This window comes from Fulmarus glacialis, unplaced genomic scaffold, assembly GCF_000690835.1.
Source record: "Fulmarus glacialis isolate BGI_N327 unplaced genomic scaffold, ASM69083v1 scaffold44535, whole genome shotgun sequence".
NCBI classification, from domain to species: domain Eukaryota; kingdom Metazoa; phylum Chordata; class Aves; order Procellariiformes; family Procellariidae; genus Fulmarus; species Fulmarus glacialis.
Genome location: NW_009211917.1, coordinates 3,896 through 30,907, shown reverse-complemented (window position 1 = coordinate 30,907; position 27,012 = coordinate 3,896). Strand labels below are relative to the sequence as shown.

At 37.2% G+C, this 27,012-nt stretch overlaps 1 protein-coding gene across 1 annotated transcript; it reads left to right on the top strand.

The window, feature by feature from the left end:
- Positions 1-817: 817 nt before the first annotated feature.
- On the top strand, positions 818-26,273 carry ITGB1 (integrin, beta 1 (fibronectin receptor, beta polypeptide, antigen CD29 includes MDF2, MSK12); the record flags this gene model as incomplete). The annotated part of the gene is made up of 15 exons (XM_009577714.1): positions 818-887; positions 1,135-1,220; positions 2,796-3,018; positions 5,022-5,192; positions 5,501-5,739; positions 7,058-7,213; positions 8,201-8,296; positions 9,224-9,313; positions 10,055-10,195; positions 10,326-10,528; positions 13,101-13,339; positions 14,851-15,073; positions 16,318-16,550; positions 18,687-18,853; positions 25,078-26,273. Coding segments are annotated over 15 exons (2,403 nt in total), but the record flags the coding sequence as incomplete, so codon positions are not given.
- Between the last annotated feature and the right edge of the window lie 739 nt (positions 26,274-27,012).

Here is a 27,012-nt window from a genome sequence, read left to right as displayed (position 1 = left end):
AACAATTAGGGAAAATGACAAGTCAGTAACCTTAAATTGTGGTTTATAAGCATTCAAATCTTGTCTCATAAAGCATATAGATTATATAGTTTGTATGTATTTATTTTTTCTGCCAGCTTTCAGTAAGATTTATAGCACTAAACAAAGGGTAGAGTGTTTTTTCTTTAATAGGATGGTACCCATTAATTCTCTGTTGACTGAAGAAGAAAAAAGGGGCTGAGTTTGTATCAAGGATTATTTGTGTTACATATTGTGAGAGAAATTTCTAGTTTGGTGCAAAGGTGCAAAGTTAGGCTATAAAATGCCCTTTGAAGATTCTGAGGGAAATATTTTGGAAAGGGCCTTGAAGTTTATCTTAAAACAGAGACTTGAATAGAGAAGCTCTATTTCTATCTTGTATTTCCATGGTATCTTTATTTAGAGGTCTCTCTCTGATAACATTCAGACCATAACTTTTTTTTTTTATAAGATGTTGATAGATTGGTTTGGATTCTTCCTCCCTCCACCCGTGACTGAACAGCATTTCCAAATTTCTCATAGCTTGCTGGTTTACCTAACATAAGAGTATTTCAAAATAATTTAAGAAGAACCTACCCTGTTCCATGTCTTCTAAATACAAAGTTTAGCCCACAAACATGGTTGTATTAGAGCAAAACTGTCTGTCTGGTACAACTAAGATCATTTGATTTGCATCTGCTCCATGTTCCTTGTCTCCTCTGAAATACAGTTATGTGTCTGTAGTTTCATGCAACTTTTTATTTTTTGCTTACTCATTACGATAAATCATACAATTTGGTCTTCTGATTATGTATTTCAGACTAATTTAAAATTGCTCACGTGGGCTGGCGTCCTCTGTTGCTTGATATGGAATGGATTTGCTCAGCAAAGTAAGTCACTTGATTTCATTGCAGTAGTTTAATGTTGCTTTAAAACTATGTATATATTTAGCAGTTATTTATGTAGATAAATATATCATTGTTAGATGAGTACTAATGGCAATGTCAGTCATATCTCATGTTAATAACCTGTTTGTAGTTAGAACTTAGTTTACAAAGCCAGAATGAAACAAACTAAAATTCTATTGTTGTTAGCATCTTTTTATAAATGAAGTAACTGATTTGTACTCATTGCTAGGTGGAAGCGACTGCATAAAAGCTAATGCAAAATCATGTGGTGAATGTATACAAGCAGGACCAAACTGTGGTTGGTGTAAAAAAACAGTAAGTGTTGCAAAATTCCTTTTACGATTTGTTTTTTTTCCCCTTGGTTTAAAATTTTAGTAAATACTTTAAACGTATAGAAATGTCTATTTTCATTAATAAGTTTCCTGTAGCTTTTCAGTTTGATACTTATTTGTACTTAAAAATTCAGATATTATGGTTTTCCTGGTTTGAGTAAAATGGCTTTTCACAATGTGTTTACTTCTACTTTTCTAAATCTTAAGTGTGTACAGACCCTACAGGCTGTGTCATAGTTATTTAAAATTATTCCAGCATGGAATCTGTCTGGGTGTGCTTAATTATATTCTTCCAGTGACATTAGAGTAAGAGGTAATTTTAGACAGACATAGGTGGAGTAGGGGAAGAGATCAAAGGTTTTGTTTTATAAAAGAAAGATGTTCAAATTTTAGTTTTCTGTTGCTGGTAGACTTGGGGGGGTAGGAGATTGGTTTGCATGGGTGGGTTGTTTGTTTCAGTATGAAACATAAAAAGAGTGCTTTCTTACGTAATTAAAAAGTAAATTCAGGAAATACAAAATGTAAGATAATCTTAAATTGTGTGACTTAACCAGTATATGCTGAAGTGTCTTCTTCAGGTTAGAAGCAGAAGCAAATGTTTTCTACAGATCGTCTTGAGTTTGTTAATGAAAACCGGGAAATTTTCCTGTTTCTTGCTAGAAGATGATAATGTATATTTGTTTCCATACAGTACCTACTTACTATCCCCCAAACCAGCTTATAAACTTTAAACATTTAATTAAACTGACTAACTTTAAAATTTGGCCTTGAGCTGTCAGATTTGTTGTAGGTCTTAGTCATCAAGAACTGACAAGCTTTAAGATGTAATTATTTATATGCATTTGGGGGGGGGGACGGACGGATCAGAATTGACAAATTTCTCAATTAGAAGCCTTATTTATTCTTATTTGACATTAAAGCTTTTTTTAGGTTTGAGGTAATGGTAATATGTTGTTCAGAACAAAGTTACGTATTGGTTTTGCTTATGTATCTTACTATGGGATTGAATTTCCCCAAAATAAGAGTTGTTGTCTGTCTTTCCCCTGCTCTGTCAGTATATTGCTATTATTTTGTTGTGGAGTACCATGGTACACTTACATAATCTTTAATTAAAGCCTTCCAAAAAAAAAAAAAAAACAGTTAAAAAGGGAGGGTAGTTGCCAAGTAGGCTGTACAAATAGGTTCACGTTATTGATGACTACATGAAGATGAGAGCTTTTTCCACCTGCTGTCACTTTTAGAGTAGCTGATTTAAAAGAATGTCCTGCTTCTGTCAGAGGTGACATTGGCATTTTTTTTATTTCATCTTTCTTACATCTTATACACAGGTAAGTATGATGCAAGCTCCTAGACTAAATAGTAGTCACTGGTGTATTTAGTATAATTTAACATATTTCAGGACTGTGTGGTTTATTACTGAACTTTAAAAAAAAAAAAAAAAAAAAAAAAAAAAAAAAAAAAAAAAAGATGGAGTCATTGTAAAAAGTGTTATTGTGGGTAGAGTATAACGAATTGCAGATAGCTGTACACTTGATACTCTTTTGCCTGTGTTTTCTAGGACTTTTTGCAAGAAGGAGAACCAACATCTGCCCGATGTGATGACTTGGCAGCACTGAAGAGTAAAGGCTGTCCTATGGAAGATATAGAAAATCCCAGAGGTAGCAAACAGGTGCTTGAAGATAGAGAAGTAACGAATCGTAAGATAGGTGCTGCAGAGAAGCTCAAACCAGAGGCCATTACACAGATCCAGCCACAAAAATTAGTACTGAAACTCAGAGTCGGTAAGTACAGTTTCATTCTAGTGTGCCGATGATTTTTCTGTCACCACCACATCTGCATTTTTTGTTTTGAATGTGTAACCATTTTGTTACAGAAACAGCTATTGTTCAGGTAATCTGAATGATAGTAGAGCCGTTCAGGTCAGACCCAGGTGTTTAGATACCCCAAATACTGTTTTATTTTTATGACAGGTTAGATATTATCTCTTGTTCCCAATAGAACTTATGAGAAAATAGATACAGCATGGATTGATAAATGTATCAGGAAGGTAAAATTGTTTTGTTCTCAGTATTTTGTAGTTGATTTTCTGCAGTGTGGTTTCTTAGAATGAAAGTAGAGGAGTGTGCAGAAACTTAGAGAAGTTATGAGAGCATTTCCTTTTCCTTGAAGTAGTGCTGTCGCCTAAAGTCTGCTTGTCTGAACTAAATGGTTTTGTAGTTATGCAGCAAGATTTTTGGATTGCTAGTAAAATACTTTCCAGAGGCTAAAGATGTGGATGCAGGACTACAGTAATGAGAACAAAGTAGTTGTTTCCATTTCCAGCCCCTAAAGAGAACTTTATTTCATTCAAATGAAGGGGAAAAAAAAACAGGGCTAGTGGCTCATACAGTACTTGAACATAGTGGAGATTGTCCTTAAGGAGAGTTCCTAGGTACTGCAGATGCATTCAACAGCTACCTTGTATTTGCCTGGAATAAGAGCCTGTACTCAGGGTCAGCTGCTTGGTGGTGATTGCCTTAATAAATGCAAGATGATCTGAAGAAGCTTAGCATGATGAGGAGAGGAGAGGAATGAAAGCTATTTTGCAATTTTGGTATTGCCCCTGTGTATTTCTAATGTGACCCTCTCAGCTTCAAACCAAATTATTGTCCCTCTGTTGACACAGAAGTTTCTTTGTCAGAACATATGAGGGACTTGGGCAACCAGAACCTAATTACCCGAAAGATTATTACTTTGTTTATAAGCACTTCTCTTGGTCATAAGTTCTCTGATGAGGGATTGTGTGCTTGCAGAGGGGGATACTTCCTTTCTGTGCGGGCTTTTTTAAACAGTAGCTAAGGAAAATCTAAAGCTTCTAGTTTTTTGGTTTTGTGGTTGGTTTTTTGTTTGGGTTTTTTCTTTTTTTTTTTTTTTGTGAAAACCGTACTGCATAGCTGCGTGATCCATATGCTATTCAAAGTGAATAGCCCATCTAATGGTTTCCCCAGTTTGCTAATTTTGCTCATACTAAGCAAATGTTTGCTAATTATTAAGCAGTCTTATACAACAGCAATATCACCATTTAACTTCAGTGACTGAGGGGGGGTGGAGGAAAAAACTTCTAATTCTATTCCTTGTTTCATATATAATAGGCAAAAGAATACTTTTCTATTTTCGGGGGGTGAGGGTGTAATTCTTCTGCAGTGTCTTTCAACATCAGAGACAACATGCTTCTGTTGGCAAAATTCAGGATCTGGGCTTACTTTTGCAACAAATAGTAACTTGCCATTATCTCACTGCCATTTCTGTGCTCTCAGCCTGTATTTGATGCAAAGTAACATGAAATATTCCATCCAGAGCTGATTTTTCTTTTATAAACCTATTTAAACAATGTGTGTTTTTTAAACTAAAGCCTGAGAATGTTTGGAGTCATCTTGGATGCAAATAGATACTGAAAGTTTGTGCTATTAGATCTTACAGGAACCTTGTTAAAATTATTGCAAGTATGAAGATTTGAGATTGCAACAACTAAGAGAGGCTTGATTTTTGGCAGGCTAGTATTTTTCATGGGGGGATAAAATACCTTGGAAATATGAACTTGGACATTTGAAAGAAATACTTCTTGAAATTTTTTTCATCATAATTTGATGTTAAGCATTTCAATTAACAGAAGAAAAAAATCACTCACCTCTAGTTCAAAACCTCCATCGGTATTTCAAAGACTTCCCTTAAAAAGGCATTTTTCTTGCCAGTACAGTTGTGGAATTTTTAATGGTTTCTACTTGTTCTTTAATCTCTGAAACAGGGGAACCCCAAACTTTTTCATTAAAATTTAAGAGAGCTGAAGATTACCCCATTGACCTTTATTATCTTATGGACCTCTCCTATTCTATGAAAGATGATTTAGAGAATGTGAAAAGTCTCGGAACGGCTCTGATGTTAGAAATGGAAAAAATAACTTCAGACTTTCGAATTGGTAAGAAAGATTTGCCTATTCTTAAAAAAAAAAAAAAAATCAAGTTTCTTTCCTGATGTTTTTCACATGATTATGTAGAAAGAGTAATTTTTTTAAAATTAGCAGTATTATGGCAGATATTCTAATACATAGAACCTGTTGAGGAACATAGGAGTACTTGGTGTTGATGGAGAAAGTGGAATGTAAACAAGTATGAGAGCTATTTCTGACATCAGTTCAGCTATAATGCATTCGCATTCTATTGTGTCATAATATAAATAAGAGACTTCCATTCTTCAACTTACAGGGTTTTTATTGTTCTGTCTTAGGCTTCGGCTCTTTTGTGGAGAAAACTGTGATGCCATATATAAGTACAACACCAGCCAAACTCAGAAATCCTTGTACAGGTGACCAGAACTGTACAAGTCCATTTAGCTATAAAAATGTGCTCAGCCTTACCAGTGAAGGAAATAAATTCAATGAACTTGTAGGTAAACAGCACATTTCTGGGAATTTAGATTCTCCTGAAGGTGGATTTGATGCAATAATGCAGGTTGCAGTTTGTGGGGTAAGTGTGTATAAGTTTTCTTCACTGCTCTATTAAATGAAGTTGTCTGAGTACAGTAGTGTTTGATGGTGGCTGACGTTTGAACATATCATCTCATGCTAGCAAGACAATAGGCAGACTGCATGGATACTTGCATTTGTCTTTTGTAGAGAACTCTAGTGAGCGAGTGAAACTGGGAAATGTGAAAGCATCATGTTCACAGCAGATAGATGTATTCCAAAGACAAAGTTTTTAAAGTTTGCTGTAATAGAAGAGTCAAATGCTGCTCAAAAGTGTATGAAATCCTGAGTAAGCAACTATTCTCAAATTATTTCAACATTTTGTATTCTTTTGAGTTGTTGTTTCAGAACAGTTTGGTGAATTGTAACTTCTACTACCTTCTCAGAGAGAAGTAGATGGAAACCTGATTTTTGTTTATTTCTGAAGAACTGATACAGATCACTGCATTCTTCTTTGATGTTTCTGTAGTCTGACAGACCATTCTATGCACCTGTACAACATGGACTCCCAAAAAAGTGATATCCAAATTTATTGCTTTGTTACCGTATTATTTTTGCTGTTGATCAATGGAATCAGGACTTTCTGAAACAATCTGGAGTGTTATTTTAAAAGTGCAGTGTTAATCATAAGCCTTCTATGTTTTTCTGTTGCTTTTCATTTTCGGTGGTAACTGGTATTTATGTGACACTTCTATTTGGTCTTCTCTCCTTAAATTAACTAGGGCTTCAACTTGATGGAAGAATTTTAAAAAATAGGAAGGGGCAGGTTACAGAATTAGGCCCTGCAGTTGTGGGCCAGGATGCTCGTGGGTCAGTGAAAAAGGGCAGTCCTCTGGCAAGCACTGTGCTGAGTATAAATCTGGACTAGATTGCCCCCTAACGCCGGGCAAGCTGTAATCTTCCAATTCAAGATTGCAGCAGTGCTCTACACATTAACATTGTCCTCTGTGCTCGGGCTGCGTGGTAGTGACATAGAAGTGGACTTGGCTTTAAAGAGCTGGAGTGATGTGCCCAATTTCTAAAACCCTGTCACTCTTCAGATACTCTAGTGAGAACTGAACAGACCAAAGTACATCTCAAAGAATGTTTCTTGCCTTTGGTGAAAAGCTTGCAGCAGATGTTTTGGAGCAGACATTTAATTAAATGCAAGTGCTTTTAAGGTTTGAGTGAATGATGTGATTTCCAGGGTGACACTTCTGCAGTATGGCTTCTCCTAAGTCTGTCTACTTTTTCGTGCATTTATCTCTCAAGTGTTGGTCCCCAATACTATAAAATAAATTGGTACAAAATACCAAAAATCCATTTGTTTGTTTCCCAAGGAACAAATTGGCTGGAGAAATGTTACAAGACTATTAGTGTTTTCCACGGATGCTGGATTTCACTTTGCAGGAGATGGTAAACTTGGAGGAATTGTTTTACCAAATGATGGGAAATGTCACCTGGAAAATAACATGTACACAATGAGCCACTATTACGTAAGTCTTTACATCATCTTCTAGGCAAATTAATATTTTGTGATGCTTAAGCTCAAAAAATTTCATTAGGTCATCTGGTATAGTTTCAGGCTGCTGTATCTTTTGAACTTTACCCATTTACCTCTGTATTACATCAAGTGACTTTAGCGTAACTAAAGCAAATGTGCAAGAACTAATCCAGTCTTAATTGGAAAACTTCAAGAAATGGCAACTTTGACACTATGATTTGTGTTGTTGGATTTTAACCTTTTTAATGATTAATAATCCCGCATGTCCACTGGCAAACGGTGGTGGCTCTGTCCCATTATTTTATCATTTTGCTGGTCTTTGTGTTCAGAAGTATTTTACTACTGTAAAAAAATACTGTAAAATAGAGAGGTCGTTGGCCAGGTTTTTTTAAGACTGCTTGAAATTTTATGATACAAAGTTTATGGTAAAAGTATGCTGAACAACAGTGCCTTCATGGTTTATTGATAGGTAAGATTTATAGATCAGACAAAAGGTGAAAAGAAAAACATTTACTGGATGGGGTAAAGCTTTACAAGTTCGTGTGTTCGTATATTCCTAAAGTTAAGAGAGTATTGTTCAATGAAAACCTAAAATTAATTCAGTTTTATTTCATCTTTTCTTTATGAAACAGTGCAGAAGGTAGTAGTTTTCACTGAGATAAGTCATATGGAAAACTATCGAAGGTAATTTTCTGAGAACATTGAGATAAGGGGTTTAACCTGGAGACTTTAAGTGGCAGGGAGTATGATAATGGTATTGTGAAAAAACACCTATCTTCATGGGGTATACATGGAATCTTTTCAATGCATGTTTGTTTTCAGAGGTTGTTTTGCTTTCAAACTGTGACATAAACTGGCTAGTTGGAAATCTTACGTATGTTTCTAAAGGTGAATTGTATTTATGATGTCAAAGTCTTTCTGATTGTTTTCTAGCAATGTGTCCCAAATTTGAATTGCATTTTGTGCTTGATTTTTATAGGATTATCCCTCTATTGCTCATCTGGTACAGAAGCTTAGTGAGAACAATATTCAGACAATCTTTGCTGTTACTGAAGAGTTTCAGGCAGTTTATAAGGTAAAGATAAATAACACATTTCTGGTCTCTGTACTTTTTTTCCCTCAAGCACTAAGACTGACTCAGATTTGCTCTGAAGTCATTAAAATTGCTTGATTTGAAATTAAAATAATTATGGAAGTAAGTGATCGTGGAAGCAATATTTTGCTACTCACATTTTTATTATTAAGCCTTTTTTACTTGTTCAAATTGATACTGAGTGTGTGTGTAATTTCCAAGGACGAGGTGCCCCTTCTCCTTGCCCCTCTTCAGGGGGAGTGGAGAAAGTATTTGCAGTGCTAATTTTTATGGACGTGTTTACAGCAAAATAGCTGAGGGGGGTGTGGACACTGAATCAAGAGACGCGCTTATGAAAGAACATATTTTGTCCTTTGTGGACTATTTATATTCCTGATGCTTAAAATTAACTAAACTCTGGATGTGATTGTGAAATAGGAAATGACTGTGTAAAGGAGATGCATATTTTTCCTCGTTTTAACCTAACAAGGTGGTTTTGGGGTTTTGGTGTGTGTTTGTTTGGGGTTTTTTTAAACTATATTCAAATTCTAAGTTTTTTCTTTTTCATTGGAAATCATCTTTTATCTGCCTATCTTTAACGCACTAGAAGTGTGTTCTTCTTTAAGATCTTGAAGGTATATTATATGTGGTCAACTTGTACAGGAGAAGGTCTTAGTATTCTACTACCAAATTTAACATGAAAATGCAAAGGAGAAGAAAAGGCTGGATATTTGTTTATATTAGTAGTGCTATGCATAACCTCAAAAATCGTGAAGATCACTGGCAACACTGTAGCCTTGTCTTTTGAAGTACTTGATCTTGACTAGTTAATCCATTAAAGCATTATATCATCGTACAGATATTTATAGTACAAATTATACTTTGTTAGTAAGACTGTAATTTTCCTTTTACTCTTGTAAATATTGAAAGGAGTTGAAAAATCTGATACCAAAATCAGCGGTGGGAACGTTGTCTTCAAACTCCAGCAATGTGATTCAGCTGATCATTGATGCGTACAATGTAAGTTCAGATTTTATTCAGGTTGTATTAATTTTTCTTGCTTCTAAGTTATTATGAGTTTTTCAGGCAGATACTCCAAGGTCGATTTTACTTTTTTCTACAAAATAGGATGTGAGTATACTAACCTATATCACCATTGCAGTAAAACCACATTAGACATTCAGACACTACGGCAATAAGAGGTTAGATGACTAGAAATATATATTCTTAAAGCCACTTAAAACAACATTACTAAGGAAAAGTTATCATCCATGTTTTCCCTTTTAAAAAATAAAATCCACAACCAAAAACCACGCTGTTTCTTCAGCATTTTCAGTTCTTGCCTTCCTTCCATGTGGGAGCGAAAAGGGCCATTTTGCAACCTCTTGACCCCAAAGAAAATGGCTCCATCAACCTCAGGGACTCCTGGGTTTGGACCCAAAATATTTTCTTCATAGCTGTGTTGTGTAAATGAGCCCCATTTCTCCTTTGGAGTACATGGGGCAAACAAGTGTCTCCAACGTCTGTAAAGACCTGCCCTGACTCTGCGTAACAGGGTTCAGCCGTGAGAAGGGGTCACCATGGCATGACTGTGGGCAGCCCTGGGCTGGTGTTTCTCAGCCCGTTGGAATTTACATAATTCCAGTGTGCCCATGGGATTGGTGCTTAGACTGTGCATAGTTGTATAACGTCTTTTTTTTTTTTTTTTAGAAAAATGCTTATGTGACTCAATTCAAAGTTAGCTAATAACTATTGGTTTAGTCCCTTTCTTCAGAGGTTATCCTGGAAAACAGTAAGCTACCAAAAGGAGTGACAATCAGTTATAAGTCTTTCTGCAAGAATGGAGTGAATGACACACAAGAAGATGGAAGGAAATGTTCTAACATTTCAATCGGAGATGAGGTAACTTGCAGTATATGTGCTGCTACTCAAATATAAAATTCATTTAAAATGTCCAACACTCAGGGGGTTTTTTAATAGTACAGACAAAACTCCTTTTAGTAATGCACACTCCATTTATTTTTCTTTGCAGGTTAAATTTGAGATTAATGTAACAGCTAATGAATGTCCAAAGAAAGGACAAAATGAAACAATTAAAATTAAACCGCTGGGATTCACTGAAGAAGTGGAAATTAATCTCCAGTTCATCTGTGAATGCCAGTGTCAAAGTGAAGGAGAACCTAATAGTCCAGCCTGCCACGAAGGAAATGGAACATTTGAATGTGGTGCATGCAGGTAAATAAATAGACATTTTATTTATTTTTGCAAAAGCAAAATATGAGCAAGACTTTTGTTTCCTTAATTAGGGTTTATTTGGTTTTACTAATTACTGTTACAGACCTATTTCTTTTAGGATATTTTGACATGCTGTCTTATCTCTGCAAATAATCCATATGCTGGATTTCATAGTATTGATCATTAGATAGGCAGTATTGTACAAGTCAGAATTCAAATTTGACCTTGAGTCAGTCCTTTAAATGATACAGGTCGTACTGCTTTTTCTGTTTCTTTATTTAATTTCAAGGTCCATGTAATAAGGCAAAATTATGGATGTATGGAACAAAATGAATGGGATTAATCTGTGATATTTTTGCAACTATTAATACTCATAGAATCATAGAATCATTAAGGTTGGAAAAGACCTCTAAGATCATCGAGTCCAACTGTCAACCCAACACCACCATGCCCACTAAACCATGTCCCTAAGTGCCTCATCTACACGTCTTTTAAATACTTCCAGGGATGGTGACTCAACCACTTCCCTGGGCAGCCTCTTCCAAGGCCTGACCACTCTTTCAGTAAAGAAATTTTTCCTAATGTCCAGTCTAAACCTCCGCTGGTGCAACTTGAGGCCATTTCCTCTCGTCCTATCGCTAGTTACTTGGCAGAAGAGACCGACCCCCACCTCGCTACAACCTCCTTTCAGGTAGTTGTAGAGCTCATGAGGTCTCCCCTCAGCCTCCTCTTCTCCAGGCTAAACAGCCCCAGTTCCCTCAGCCGCTCCTCATAAGACTTGTGCTCCAGACCCTTCACCAGCTTCGTTGCCCTTCTCTGGACACGCTCCAGCACCTCAATGTCCTTCTTGTAGTGAGGGGCCCAAAACTGAACACAGTATTGGAGGTGCGGCCTCACCAGGGCCAAGTACAGGGGCATGATCACCTCCTTACTCCTTACTGATCTACTTACATCCTTCTAATGTGAGGTCTGCTGATTTTCAGAAATTCGAAGGCTTCCTAGTTTTTTGGTAGGAGCTCCTACCCAGATTGGCACCAATTGTTTCATAGCAGGAAAGCTATAGGAAGAGTAAAAAGTCATAAAAAATCCCATCTTTTATTTTGGATGACATCTCCAATCTTTTCTCCCTACTTTATTTTGAACCTTTTGGGGTCTTATTACAATGTTTCTTCTAATTGCATATATCTATAAATCTTTCAGACTATATATAACTTTTTTTGTATACATATGCCTTTGAAATGTCCATTATTGCCCATCACAGGGTTTAGATTAGACGTGTATTCCTTATTACATATTTGAAAATTAAGTAAAATGATACTGGATTTTCTGGAATTACACACAATGAATGACACACAATGAAAGCAGAGCAAAATCTTAAGAGTTTCAGTGGAGACTGGTTGAAGGTCGACCTAGGAAGTCAAGGTTTTAGCCTATTTTTTTTTCCCGTCCAAGAAATCTACAGCAAAAATGAAAACTTTTTCTTGGAAACGCTTGAGATGAGAACAGTAAGAGCAGAATGAATTTAAGTACTTCTCTAGGAAAAGAAGATCCAGGACTTTGGAAAACAATATTGCTTCCTGCTCAATGAACTGTAACTGAAATAAAATTTGTAAGTCTCATTCCTCATGGTTTAATATGTGACTATTACTAAAAATAAAGCAAAAGATACTGAGTTCAGTCTTAGAGAACTTTGGGCATAGAACTGACTTAACATCTGCCTGGTGAATTTGTTGGTGGTAGTTAATGGGGTGTTAGAAAGATTGAGGTATGGCCCCCTAACTGCTTAGTATTCAGTACGTTGAGGAATAAGCCACTTTGGGCCATAAATGCTGGATACATTGCTCCATTTTGCAGTCAGTTTTTGATGTTCCCTTTAAATAAGGAAAGCGGATTTTTCACATCTTTGTGTAGAAAGACTTATTAAACTTGGTATCGCTGTCACTGGTGTCCCCATGATTTCACACAGCGGGGAACAGACCTGTGGGTAAGAACAGCCTTTTGGTTTTGCAACAGTAGCAGTTTCCTGATGGAAGCATTGTTTCTGGTTGACGCCCCACAACAGTTTGTCAGTCGCTGCTGGGAAAAACAGCAACCTCCATTTGTTCATCGATATTTTAACCTTGACAATGAGAAGTGCTGATCCCCGAAGATCTTGGCTCAGCAGCTCTGAAGATCATCTACTCTCCTGCCTAATTGCTGTTCATGGGAAGTCTTTTCATTGAAAGATGACAGCAGCTACAGTGAACAGTCACTGTCACTTAAAAATAATTATTGTTCTGTCACATGAGAGAGGGATTAATAGTCATTATGTGTCAATTTAGTTAGAGGTGGTGACACATAGTTTCTCACCTGGAATGAGTAATCAGCATAGGAGCAGCTTAGTCCAGTTTGCTCCAGTGGCTTCAAGAATGGCTACACATATGTCTGCTGGAAATCTCATTTGAAGTTTAACTCGGAATATCCCTTGAGAGAATAGTCACTTTTACTCCTGTTCTTTGTGCTATTTTTGCAGTCTTTTTATTGTATGACTTTTAATTAAGTTTATATTTTCAGTCATGTTTTTACCTTGCAGATGTAATGAAGGACGTATTGGAAGACTATGTGAATGTAGTACAGATGAAGTAAATAGTGAGGATATGGATGCTTACTGCAGGAGGGAGAACAGTACAGAAATATGCAGTAATAATGGAGAATGCATTTGTGGACAATGTGTATGCAAGAAAAGAGAAAACACCAACGAAGTGTATTCTGGCAAATATTGTGAATGTGATAACTTCAACTGTGATCGATCAAATGGTTTGATTTGTGGAGGTGAGAAACTACTTCAGAGTTTTCTGCAGGCAAAACTGACCAGCAGTTTACAAGTCTGTCAACTCTACCCTGTAGAATACTGATACTTAGCTTATAGATCATAGCTAATTGATAACAGAGATGAGAATATCCACAGATCTAGTGATTGAAAATGTCTATTCATAGAACAGCTATCTGTGATCATGAACGTATAGTGTGTTAATACACATTTCACCTTCCTTGAATCACAGCTCCGAGAAGGATGTAAAGTGAACTTGACTTCTGCTGTTTATTACAGAATTACCCTCAGGTGTTATAGTAAAGAATGCTGAGACAACTGGCCTGAGATTATAATGTTATACTGGCTCAGTGTAACCACTGCGTCAATAAAAAGAGATAATGACCTCAGCTTACTTGTAATAGTGAGTGCTTGACTCGGTGTTTGATGAGATACCAGTGAGATGCTATCTTGAGACTATTCTGAAAGGTAAGTGAAGATTAGAACGTGCAAGATCCAGAAAAACACCTTAAGTGCTTGAAACAGACTCTGATGGCAGTCAGTTCCTAAAATCAAAAGCAATTTAGAAAATCCTGTAGCAGCCAGTGTCTAAATTACTTTGCTGCATGCATTTTTGTCCTGTAACTTCCCTAGGCTGCTTTGCACTTGGAAGTACCTGGTAGGAGTGTAACTACTACCCCAGTTTTGACCATGATACAAAGATAAAGCAGAGAAGGCACTAAGCTTTAACTGAATTATGAGAATACCTCATCTGCCTGATTTGCTCAGAATACACCTGTTGCTCACCAGCTCCACAAAGGATAGGAGCAATGGTGGTGGTGTTCCAAAATGTATGGTGACAGATAAGTATTGACCTAAACACTTTATTATCAATGGAGAAGGAGGGGTGTAACCAGAGATCTTTCCATTCCATTCCATCCACATCACCCTTCCAGAGATACAGGTATCTTATTTTCCTGTGTAGGGAGTGTAAGGAGCATAAAGTTTGGTTGGGTGGATGAGGTCAGAAGTACAGCAGCTGAATGGTGGTGTTCTAGGGAGCCAAAGGTGTTTCACTTTTCTGTGTTGTGACGTCTAAGTTAGTGCATTCCTCATCTTTTTAGGTGTTGCTTTATAAATTTATATAATGATAGATACAAAGACAGTAGTGATCAATGCATCTATATACATATAAAATCATGAACTGAAGCAATGCTGTAATGTTCTTCAGCCAGGAGATACGGCCATTACATTATACTGTTCTTGATCAGCTTTCCCTAGTTTTGTTATTTTGTTCATGAAAGGAAATCCAAATGTAGGAGAATGGGAAAATGGGAGAAATTCCTGTAAGTAGTTTTTCAAGGAGCTAAAATTTATTTTGTAGCTTTTAATTCATTAGTGTCTTCGTTATCTCTACACCAGGGTTTTCTTTTCCTGTATTTATCCTGAGATGGTGAACATTTATTTCTTTCTGTCACAAATTTTATGTTTTATGTTAGACTTCATTTCACTGAGATATCTTTTCAATGCACAGGAAATGGTATCTGCAAATGCAGAGTGTGTGAGTGTTTCCCCAACTTCACTGGCAGCGCGTGCGATTGTTCTTTGGATACTCTTCCATGTATGGCATCTAATGGACAGGTTTGCAATGGAAGAGGAACCTGTGAATGTGGGACCTGTAATTGTACAGATCCCAAATTCCAAGGCCCCACATGTGAAATGTGTCAGACTTGCCTCGGTGTCTGTGCAGAGCACAAGTAAGTACCTAGAAAACCAAGTCCAAGCTTCTATGCATTTGAGTTTGTGATATTTACGTGTGCAGAATTTTTAAAATGAGGCGTTTGATACTGTGCTTTATTCTACCCTGAAATGTAGGGACATCGTATCATATCATCTCTTTAGACAGTAAAAGTTGTTGGGTGAGAATCAATAATTACGAACCAAACATTATTAATACAGTATTTTGATTGCTTCCAGGTAGGCTAACTATTTCTTAAATTCTTTTCCTGCCATGTTTTGTTAGGCACAGAAATGTGTACATTATGTTAAATCAGTTTAACCATTCAGATTGACTTGGGCAGCTTACAGCTTTCCCCTATTTTGTGTATGATTATCGATAGCCAACCTTCTGCAGAGCTGGAGGGAACATAGGTCTGTAATGTGACAGGCTGTAAAGTCCCATCATCTCGACCTTTTGAAATTAATGTAACAGAAGTATACATATACTGTGCAATTTCCAGAATAGTCAAAACTTCAGCTAAGCTTTTTGCTTAAAACTTTTATTGTGAAACACTATTGAAAAAGTCAAACTATCCTGACAGTCGAAAACTAAACTTAGCTTTGTGTGGGCCAATGAAATTTGCATCCCTGCCTTCGGAAATCCAGGCTTTTGGAAACCAAGCACTTTCTGCACAGAAAGTTTGAAATAAGTTTATGATTAGTGGCTGGGCCGACTCCTGGCTTTGTGCAGCTGACTTCAAGGTTTGCTCTCAGCGCAGTCTTTCTAGTATAAAAATCCTGCTCAGTCTGCTTTTTTCAGTGAGTTATTCAGAATTATATCCTACTGTAAAGCTTGTCACTCAGTTTGTTCTTTTTAACCTGTCTGTCTCTCAGATACTGTTTCACTGTAAGTATTCTGTTCCTACACTGCCTTCTCTGAGAGTATTCATTTTCCATGGAGGTGTTAAAAAAGTTTTAGCCTTATTTCAATTTAGAGATTTAGGTAATTTTTTTTTTTTTTTCCCCCTGTCCTTGAAGCTTGTGGGTCATCCAGAGAAAGAGGAATTTATTAAAGGGGGCTTTTGTTAATCACAAGGTACATAAATGTTCTGGCTGGTAGAAAGCTATGTCTTGCTTTATTTTTTCATGGCCTTTATGGCAAAAAAGTTGGTTTTGTTGGGGTTTTTTTCCACATTTTTTCCTTTACGTTTCTTTAGATTAAATGCTAGAAATCTCCCGTGAACATATTAAAAAGCGTTGCTTCTGATTTGTACTTCCACAGGGACTGCGTTCAGTGTAGAGCTTTTGATAAGGGAGAAAAGAAGGAAACATGTTCTCAGGAATGTATGCATTTCAACATGACACGGGTAGAAAGTCGAGACAAGTTGCCGCAGCCCGGACAGCCTGATCCATTGTCTCATTGCAAAGAGAAGGATGTTGATGACTGCTGGTTCTACTTCACATATTCTGTCAACTCAAATGGTGAAGCCAATGTCCACGTGGTAGAGACCCCAGGTATGAACATGATGTTACCTACTCTCCCTTCATCTTTGTTGTTTATTCATGCAGTTGTTGTATACTACCAAGTAGCTCTGGTTGATTTGTGTGAGTTAGATGCCTTCGGAAACAGGTACCTACTCCCCGAATGAGAGTTGTGGATGTCTGGAACTTTAGTGGCTTTAGAAAAATGTAAGTCTCCCTGGATCTAGTTTTTTCAAATTTCAAACCTTTAGGCTGACAGAAACAGGTTTTGTTTTTTAAAAGCAAAAAGTCAATCAGATATGTATATTTGTTAAAGCATTTCATGTTTCCATTTGACATACTTTGCAGGGTTGTTTTACCTGTCCTATAGCAAGTCCTACATATCTAAATTTTGATAGGTTTTTTTTGACCGGGCTTTTGCTACAGGTTAGAAACCATAGTGTCTGTGGGATTTTGTTTTCTTTTCCTTTTCTTAATGATATGGCACCAGTCTTACACAAAAAACCAACAACACGGAATTGTTTACTGTGCTGCAAACTGCTTAGATTATTTCATGCTGGGAGCCTTTGCTTTTACTTAACTGAGGTACCTTAAAGAATAGATCTGAAAAGCCTTTTGCTTAGTTAATGCTGAATAGTCAACCATTCTTGATTTTGTTCAATCTTCTGATACAAAAAAGGGAGAACAATTCTATAGCTAGATCAGTAATTTACCATTTATTTACCAAGAGTATTTTTAGTTTGAATCACTGGATGTTGCATCTAACAGTGCAAAAATTCTGGTTTTGTACATTAGCAGTGTGTAGTCCCCTGATTTGTTATAAGCCTGACACAAAATACATGCCTTACTTGTGTGTTGAAAGATTTAGTGCTGTATTCTACTCAAGGAATTTTCAGAACTGATCATTTGGGTGATCATCACTTAATACAGATCAGTGGTTAGTGGCTCTTAGAAATAAATACCACTTCTATTCAGATGTTTTAAATTCTCTAAAAATGTAGTCCAAAGTATAGAGGAGGACCTTGAGCTCTGTCGTCTTTTAGGACAAGTCAACACATGCCCTACACTTTTGGATTCTGACCTTTTCTTAATGGATAAACTTCTGTTGCCTTAGTTAAGAGCTGAATCAAGCCTTGATGCACCTTAATTTTGTGCCATAGGAGTGTTGAAGGAACAAGCTCTGTTCAGTAGAGCTGTATTTGGTGGAGCAGACACTTGTTCCTTACTGGTTCCCAAGGAATTCCCACCGTGTCCCTTCCCACTTCCCTCACTCCTGCAGAGGCAGCTACCAAGATGAGGAGTCTGCTGTTTGGGGGGAAGCAGTGTTCCTCTTGACAGCACAGGAGTTGCATTTATTTGCTTCTGACTCCTTCAGTCTGTGCACTGAGCTCTGCAAAAGCCCTTGTTCAGTTTGTGATTATTGAGACTCTTCTATTAATAGAAGAGTTGAGTTTTATTTTGGAGGATTATTATTTCTATGTCAGTCACCTTAAATTATTTTGCATCTGTATTACTCTTTTCAAACACATAATTCACTTATTTTGAAAGTACGTGATATTTTTATCCAAAGATGATGTGCCTTTTTAAAAAATTTTATTTCAGCAGAGATCAGCTCCCAAGATGAGGAAATATCCTAAAAAAAAAAAAAAAAAAATCTGTCTCAGAAGCAAAATTATTACTTATCTCTATATATTAGCTACTAACAATAGTAGCCATCTGAGATAAAATGAGGAACACCCTTTTTCTGTAATGCTGTTGATAGAATATGTGGGGACTGTTTTGCTAATCTGCGTTTGTACTCTAGCTGGTTTATCCCTCCAGCACCACCTTTGACTTGGAGCTCTTGCATGTTTAAAATACAGTTGCTAGCTATTTTACTCTAACACTCTAGATGAACAGCTTAAGGGGTTAGCGGTGTGTAGACTTTATCATCAGAACATGAATTCTTCTATTGCCAAGATTAAACACAAATTAGAAGGATAAAAATAAGCTGGAATGTTACAGGATGTACACATTCCAAAACTTCGATTATTTGAAAGGAAAATAGTGTTGGCATATCTCTGATATTCAAAATCCTGGCTTCAGTGCAAAGTGAAATTTTAAAAGCATCTGGACATGCATTACTCTTACCATTTTGTAAAATCATGCTTCCCTTGCTTTGTTCCCTAGAATGCCCCAGCGGCCCTGACATCATTCCCATTGTAGCTGGTGTGGTTGCTGGAATTGTTCTTATTGGACTTGCATTATTATTGATTTGGAAACTACTAATGATCATTCATGACAGAAGAGAATTTGCTAAATTTGAAAAGGAGAAGATGAATGCCAAGTGGGATACGGTAAGTCAAGAGGCTTTTAACTGTAAAAAAGCCACAGTAGTTGAGGAAGAACAGAAGTTTTTTGTTCACATGCCTTAAATGCTTCAGATTGTATTCCTGCCTTTTGGCCTGTGGAGGAACAGAAATATCCTTATTTTAAGCTTACTTTAAAACATGTTATGTGTTACCACTAGTGCAAAAAAAAAAAAAAAAAAGTACCTCTTGAGTTAACAAAGTGAGTAGTAACTTCAGTTGAAATGAAATTTCAGAGAGAAAACATGATGGTGACAGAATGGTTCAGCTTTGCAGTTCTACCACACTTTGCAACATATTATTAAAGTGTTTATTAGAAGATGAGAGTCACTTTTGTGTAAAATGAAGAAGAAAATTTTATGCGTATGAAAAAGATCTTGTAAATACTCATACAGGTTTAGTTGGGAGATTTCAATAACTGGTCATGGCTGGTACTGGTTTGTTGAAATCTTCTAACCCATTGTCAACGGAAAAGTATGCAAGAAAACCAAGCCTATGGTCTAGGCTTACATAGACTACAGAGTTGCTGCCTCTGGGAAATTTTAGGAATCTGCTAATCAAAATTCCTTTGCTGCATTTCTGTAGAAGTCAACACCAACCTATGCTTGATGAGAGAATAATTTTTAAAAATCTCCTACGAAGTCTTTTGTTTTTATTTAAGAAAATTAATTAATTCTATGCTGGAAAAATATTACTAACACTTCTTTACATACACCGTGATTTTTTCAGTGATAGTTGAGAATGTTACTTTTCTTTTTTTCCTGTTGAATTATTCGACATTGACCGTTTCTTTTACTTCAGCAAGAAAATCCAATATACAAGAGCCCTATTAACAATTTCAAGAATCCAAACTATGGACGTAAAGCTGGTCTCTAAGTCTCAGTTTGTATCTTCTTTCATTTTCTTGCTTTTTTTTTTTTCCTTTGCATGTCACTTCAAACTCACTGTGTGTCACAATCAGTTAATCACAGTTTGTGTCTTGCTCAGTTTATCTACTGCTGCTTTGATTCTGGGGTTTTAAAGAATGCAGCTTGAAAATTTTTAACTTGTTTTGACAGCAAGATTGCTTACTTACTAATACAACCAGTACTGGCTTAAACTATTTTACAAGTGATTTTTTTTTGGGGGGGTGGGGGGAGAGGGGGGGTAGGGAGCATAAATATGTGGATATACAATAGAACAGCTGTTAGAATTGAAGAAGCTCTTTGGATTCTGGAGAGACACAGTGTTCAGGGGAGGGTTTGTCTTCTATTTCCTCAAATCGGCAGTCAGTTTGCTTAAAGTTGATCTGTTTGCAAAGCTAGTTTAGATATTCCTCAGATATCCTAGCCTATAAATATCACTGTTTTTATTAGAATAACTCTGGGAACATTCAGAGTAGCCTTAGAGATTTTTTTTTTTTTCCCCTCCACTGCTTTGGCTTATTAACCTAGTATAGAAGTAGTATTTAAAGTGGGAAATGCGTATACTCTACTGACTTGATAATTAAATACGCATCTGATTTTTTCCATGCCTGTTTCTATTGAAACTGTCAATATCACAGACCTTGTAGCCCAGCCAGCTTGGCGGTCTCCATAGGAAAAAAAAACATTAATAAGAGAGAAGGAAATGTTCTTGTCCCCTCCAGATGCATTTTCCCCCATTTTCTTAGTCCCTCCTAAACTCTGCCTGAACACCTCGTTTCTGTTTGGAAATGCTGACTTCAGAAACAGCAGTATCCAGAAGAGCAAGTCAGTAAACCAGAAGTGATGGGTATCTTCTGTAGACTTTGAGGTTGCACTTTTTTGAATGCTTTAGGTGTTCTCCTTCCCTGGGATCCCCAGCTCTGGTGAAGGAGTGAGAAAGAGAGGAGGAGATGGGGAATGGGTGTCAGAAGAGCGTTGAGAGATAAGAAGTATAGAGATCAGATTAGAGGGGAGGGGAGTGAAGAAGTTGGGAAGGCAGCACATCCCTTGAAATATCCAAGGGCTTTTTTCAGGAGCCAGTGGAAGGGAAGGATCTGTATGTCTGATTTTATTCTGTCTGCTGACTCCCTTTTTCAGTGTTGCACTCAAAAGCTTTTGTAAAGGAAAAATGACAGGAGAAAGCAGGAATTAAGAGTATTTAAGCTCTTATCTGTTCTCACTGTGACAACGATTTCAAATACTTTGTCTAGCATTCTGAGCTCTTCCTTGGTGAAATACACTTTCCTTTTCTCTTTGCAATCATTTCACTTTGCAGTGTGTCCAAAATTGATTGTAAAAATGTTCATTTTGCCTGCCACACCGACCATACTCACCTCCTTTCCATTTTTCTTCTCAGAGGTGATTATTCTGAGGAGGAAATGGAGTTCTTGTTCCTTTCTAACACTTCACATAATCCATCCGGTTAAGCCTCTGTTACCTTCTCTTCTGCTATTCACTTAATTGTGTACTTTCTGTTGCATGCAGGACAAGCATCTAACAAACCATACGGTGTGTAATTTCCATTCTGTGCTCTTGTTCTCTACCCCATGACTCTTTCAGGATGTAATGTCCTCAGTGCTGCCATTTCTCCTCAAAACATACTTCTTGCAGAAAGCTTTCCTCTTGTGTAAATGCAGGGATTGACTTCTGGCCTTTTTTTCACTCACTGCGAAGATTAAAAGTATGAAGGAGTGTGGTTTTTTAAACACGACTTTGTCGTTTTTGATGTTCATAGAAATATCAGAACTTTGGGGAGAGAGGGAGGTAGGTTTAGCTTTATTGGCCACCGAAAAGGAGGTCAGTATTGGCAGAATAGGTGACCCACAGGAAGTAAAAGAAGAAAACCCTCCTTTCCCCTATAGCTAAGATTTTCTGGTGGTTTTAGTTTGTTGAAGTAACCTTTCGTTTAGGTGAAGAAAGAGTTGCCTTGTATTGCCAAGGCAAGAAAGTAATCTGAAATCCCTTTACAAGAAAATTACACTGGAGTAGGTTCCCTCCAGGTGTATACGTATACAATAAAGTAAACTGCGTGTAGTTTGTGTGACCCTTTCCCCTCTTCCCCAGCGGTCATATGCACACGTGGCTTGGTTACTGCAGTGAGTGAACAGCACCACGAAGCTTGTCACAGACCAGGTGCCTGACTACTCCAGCAGTCCTGGTCTGTGATGTTGTGAATGACTTGTTGCCACAGTATTCTTGCAGTTGATGCTCAAGCCAGCTAGGTTGGACCGAGCTCAGTTTGTCCTTGGCCTGCAGCATAGCTACTGTCTTAGTGTTCTTTCACCGCTGTCGGGCCTTACTGTGTGGTTTAGATTTGTGCCATTAAGAGAGTATTTACTTAACAGCAGGCTAGCTGCTTTCCTCTAGTCTTCCAGTCATGGTAGATGACGCCCTTTGTCATCTGGTTTGCCCTTAACCTTGGCCTTTGCTTCATCCTCTGATGCGATTGCTGTATTTACAGGTTGACAGATGACTCGTTTTATATTACTGTAAAATGGTGATGGATATTAATGAGAGCTGAAAATAGTAAGAGCCGGCTCTTGAACAATGTATGTGGATGAGTTTAAATATTCTAGAGTGCAGTTTCTTGCAGTGACTTAGGACTTCAACCCACTATAAAGGTAGTTTAAGTGACTGTTGAAACAGTTATGTCCATGGAGAAAAAAGCAATAAGAAGGTTAATCAAATGTCCTATATAATAGGTTCATCTTCATGCAACACTAGACTGAACTGTTATCCTCTGAACAGCCCAGTCTAGTTGAAAATGAATACTGTGGCAAGAACATAGCTCTTTATTCTCTGCTGAAGGTACTTTTTAAAAATACCTCCATGTTTATTTTAATGTATTTCATTTGATCTTGGATATAGTTATTGTTTGTTCATTTTTATTTTGGTTGAAGTGTGCATGGTGTTTTCATTTATAGGGGCATGTGGCAAAAGTGTTTTCCCCAACTTCGAGTGCTTAAACCAGTGTATTCTCTGCAGTGACATAAAGAAAATGGGTTTATTTAATAACAGTGGTATTTGTCCAAGACAGCAGGTTTGGAATACCATGTTGTAGTGGCCAGTTAAAAATCTGGAATGCTGCTAATCTCTGAAAGTCTGTACCATGTGCCAGTTGTGAGGGGCCCTAAGTGCAGTGAGAGTCATGTTGGACAAGTGGACATTTATTTGCTACTTCCATGTTAGTTTTAATGATAAGCTATCTGTAGAAGACCTTGCCAAGCCAGGGCTGGGACACGGTGATTGAGTACGGCTGGGAAGGCCGGGGCTGTTGCTGCCTGTCTAACAGAAGATATCAGGGAAGGACTTGCAAATCCATCGGGCGCCGATGTTGCAGTTATAGGCAGTAGAGCTTCAAGAGCCATTTAGCTGATCAAACGTAAGGTTGGGTTAAGCTGAGTAGTTCTGTGTGTTGACTAAGTCTCCATTATTTGTAATGGGAACTGAGACACTCAACTGACATGGGGAGGCACCTAGTTAAGTGCCTTATTCAGTGACCTAAATCCCACTGTGTGCTTCTGAGAGTTCTTGGGATCTTAAAATGCAAGTACAAGGGAAGACAGTACAGCGTTTCAATTTATTTGTAAATAGGGCTTATGCTAAATAAAGAGCATGTAAATTTCAAATTCTGATTTCTCTTGAAAAAGCATTATAGTAAAAAATTTACAATCTTATTATGCAAATTGCATTTTAAACCTGATTCCAAATTCAAATTAATGGTATGAGCAGCACCCTGCAAATTTCCAAGTTTTAGTCCTAACCTTTAGACCGATTCCTACACTATCTGATAGAAGTTTATCTCTTTTCCAAATGGGAAAATGTAAACATATACCTTCCTGTATGTGCTGAGGGTAGTCTGTTTTGTAAAATGTTGAAGGTTACAAACACGGTATAACAAGTATTATATAATGCCTTGCTGTTGAAAAGCTGTACAATATCTTCTAGTCTGCATATGATACAGTCTATTAAGCTTACAGACTTTCTCTGCATTATAAACTTTACTGCTTTGTCACCTTTTGGCACATCCTGTGGTATTCCCAGTTGATTTTCCAGGATTATGACCCTGAAAAAACAGACACACCTGGTGTTTGTGTGTCTAGGGGGAGAATTTCCTTTAATTGACTGTAGGAAAAATTGTTTTAACCTGAAATGTTTTAAACTCTATGTAATTTGACAGAGTAGAATTGAATTAATATGGTTATATAGGCCATCTCAGATTGCAGGGAACTTCAAAGGGAGAGAGATTCCCTTACTGCTGATGAAAGCCAGATATGGTTTTGGCCAGAACTGCACTCAGGCTGTCATCTGCACTGTACTGAATTTCCTCAGGAATTATTTGTGTATACACAGAAGAGCTTCATACTGGTAAACAGCATTTATTTAGGTTGAAGTTCAGGTTGTGATAAGAGCACAGCACTGCAGATCCAGGCTGTTATCAGTAGAGTCCCAGCGGTAGCCCTTTCTTCTACTAAGATTTATCTGTTAATATTGAGTTCAAGCTGTTCATCTTAGGTGTGCAAGGACACCATAAATGGAGTAAGATTTACTGAGATAAAAGGAAACCTGGGAACAAAGGAAGCTTAAAATAAGCTTAATTTAGAGGTTTTCAAATCTCAGCAAGAGAGATGTGAGCGGTTGTTCTATAGGCATTTCTCATATCAGTAGAAATAATGTTTTTATTACAGCATTTGCACCAGTATAGAAGTTTCTTAGTTTTAAGTGTGCATTTTGCACATATGGGGGTTGGGGGACCTGCAGGAATAAAATGAGTGACAAGTACTAAATGTTCAATATATATATATTGAATGTGTATTATCAAAATAGTACAAGCCTTTCCACCTTGTTTCTAGAATTAAATTATAATACAAGATAAGCTATTTAAATATTTGTTATAGCACAATGTGGTCTGCGGTCAGTCATGGTTTCAAACAATGTTGTTTACAATTCTATTCTTCTTTAAAAAACATCATGGGCTGCAGGCCCTTGAGTTGATGGCTCAGCCCTTTTTTTTCAGCAGCTTTGAAGGAAATCTGTGGTGTAAACTGAACAGGACCGTGCCCTAACCCTTTGCTTTACTAGCTGAGCATGCCTTTGTTCAAGTTGCTAGAGGGAAAACTAGTTTGACTTAAGCTGTTTGTGTGTACAAACAAAACATTAATGGGTAATTTCTTAAGCTAATTTCTTAGGCTGATTTTTACACTTCTCGCAAACACAGTGCTTTTTTCATGTCTTTAAATGTTAATTTAAATATTTTTCTTTTTCTAGGGTGAAAATCCTATTTACAAGAGTGCAGTGACAACTGTGGTCAATCCTAAATATGAGGGAAAATGAACACTGCTTGTATTACTTCACGACACTGTATGCAGCATAGCAATTTTGTAGTCACAATAAGATAGATTTAGGGCAAACTGCAGTGATTTTACTAATTCATTACATATAGGTTTGTTTTCCTGTGCAGGTTTTGAAAATGTACCATATGTAATTTTTTTTTTTTTTTTTGCAAATAAAAGTAATCAGTGCCAGGGGTCTGACAAAAAAACTTGAGACTGTAGCCTAGTCAGCTAAGGTCACATGGTGCCTTTTTGACCTTTTCCACTCCTGTGCTGTGAATCCAGGTCTTCTGCAGGGTGCGATACTGCTGTGGCATGACTGGGAGGGAAATGGTTAAAGCAATCAGCACGAGGGTTCTGCCTAGCCATTTAGTATTAAACTTTTTAGCTTTACAGGGAAATCAGGGCTTGAGTTTGCAGATATAATTAAACTCATGTAGCGTGGAGCTGGTGGTTAACTGGTCTTCTACTTGCTAGACGTGATTAAGTATATGGTAAGTTGAGTAAGTTGGAAGTGAGCAGTGTAAAAGACTGAAAAGTGTGGGCATTCTTATTTTTAATTTTTAAGTTGCCTATTGCCAGGTTATGGTTAAAATGAAAGGGTTTGAGAAGAATGTTAAGAAGGAAAAAATAGCTTTAAAACACGTGCCATTAATGAAAAAGCTGCTGACTGGTAACTTGCTTAGTTTTTCTTTGTAAATTCAAGCCCTGGGTGGCAGTATCATGAAGTACCTTACCAAGACATCCTGAAAACACATAAGGGCCTTACATCATACTGTGTCTTTATTCTGTAATGTTTCCTTGGTTTAAAGCCTGGTGCTTTGTCACCCTTCTAATCTTTTTAACGTATTTGGTTGCGATTCTTTTTGTAATATTTTTGTATCAACCAAGCTTTTTTTTTCAGCAGTCTTAGCTGTAAATTTGCCTTTACCCTGTAGCTAAGATTGCGTAGTTTGTCATGTGACATGAGTCACACATCATTCTTGACATGTGCCATGTATATTTGCCTTTGACCATTCAAACTGCATCATAGTCATATTCTTGTTTTAAGTGCCTTTTTATTTTAACAGATGTTCACTTTTTACAGTGCTATTACTGAAGTTATTTATTAAATAAAAGTACCTTAAAATACTTAAATCTTGTCTCTTTATCTTGTAGAAGTTGATACTGTTCAGAAAACCTGAGAACTGTGTCTATTTGGGCAAGAGGTAATAGACATTGTAATAATACCAACTATGTCCTTTAGATCAAATCTGAGACAAGTTAAGCAGAAGTGATCTTGGGTAACAAAGGTTAGCTGTGGTATAAAATGCACGAAGGCCAGGGTGCAGCACAGTGCTTCATGTTACATACAGTGGCCGCTGATGTGAAGGCCCAGGCTTTCATTTGCATGTGTGCTAAAGAAGTTCTGTAGTTTAATAACTGTTCCAGCAAATGGACTATTTGGTTAATATTGCTTCACAACACACAACAAATGAGAAAAATTACTGCATTTTCTAGGAAAGGAAAGTCTTCCGAATTTTTTTAAGGGCATAATGTTCTAGATAGATTATCAAAACCACTTTGTAATTAAATACATTCCTGAAGTATGTTCATGGAATCTGTACGATTTTTTTTTTTTTAAACTGTTGGTACTTCAGAAGTCCTGAGAAGCTATGGGGATCTGTTCTAAAAGTCCCTTTTAACCTCCATCTGAGGGCAGAAGGAGCCTAGTTTCCATGAAGTGGGAGGGAGGCGTCGACAGAGAAGTTGGGCTGCGTGTGGGTCTTTCTCCACCTCTCTATGAGGGAAGCAGCTAGAGACAAGGGCCAGTTACAAGGTGGATTTGGTTGTCTAAGGCCAGTTACTAGAGGGATCCGTAGCGTGGTGG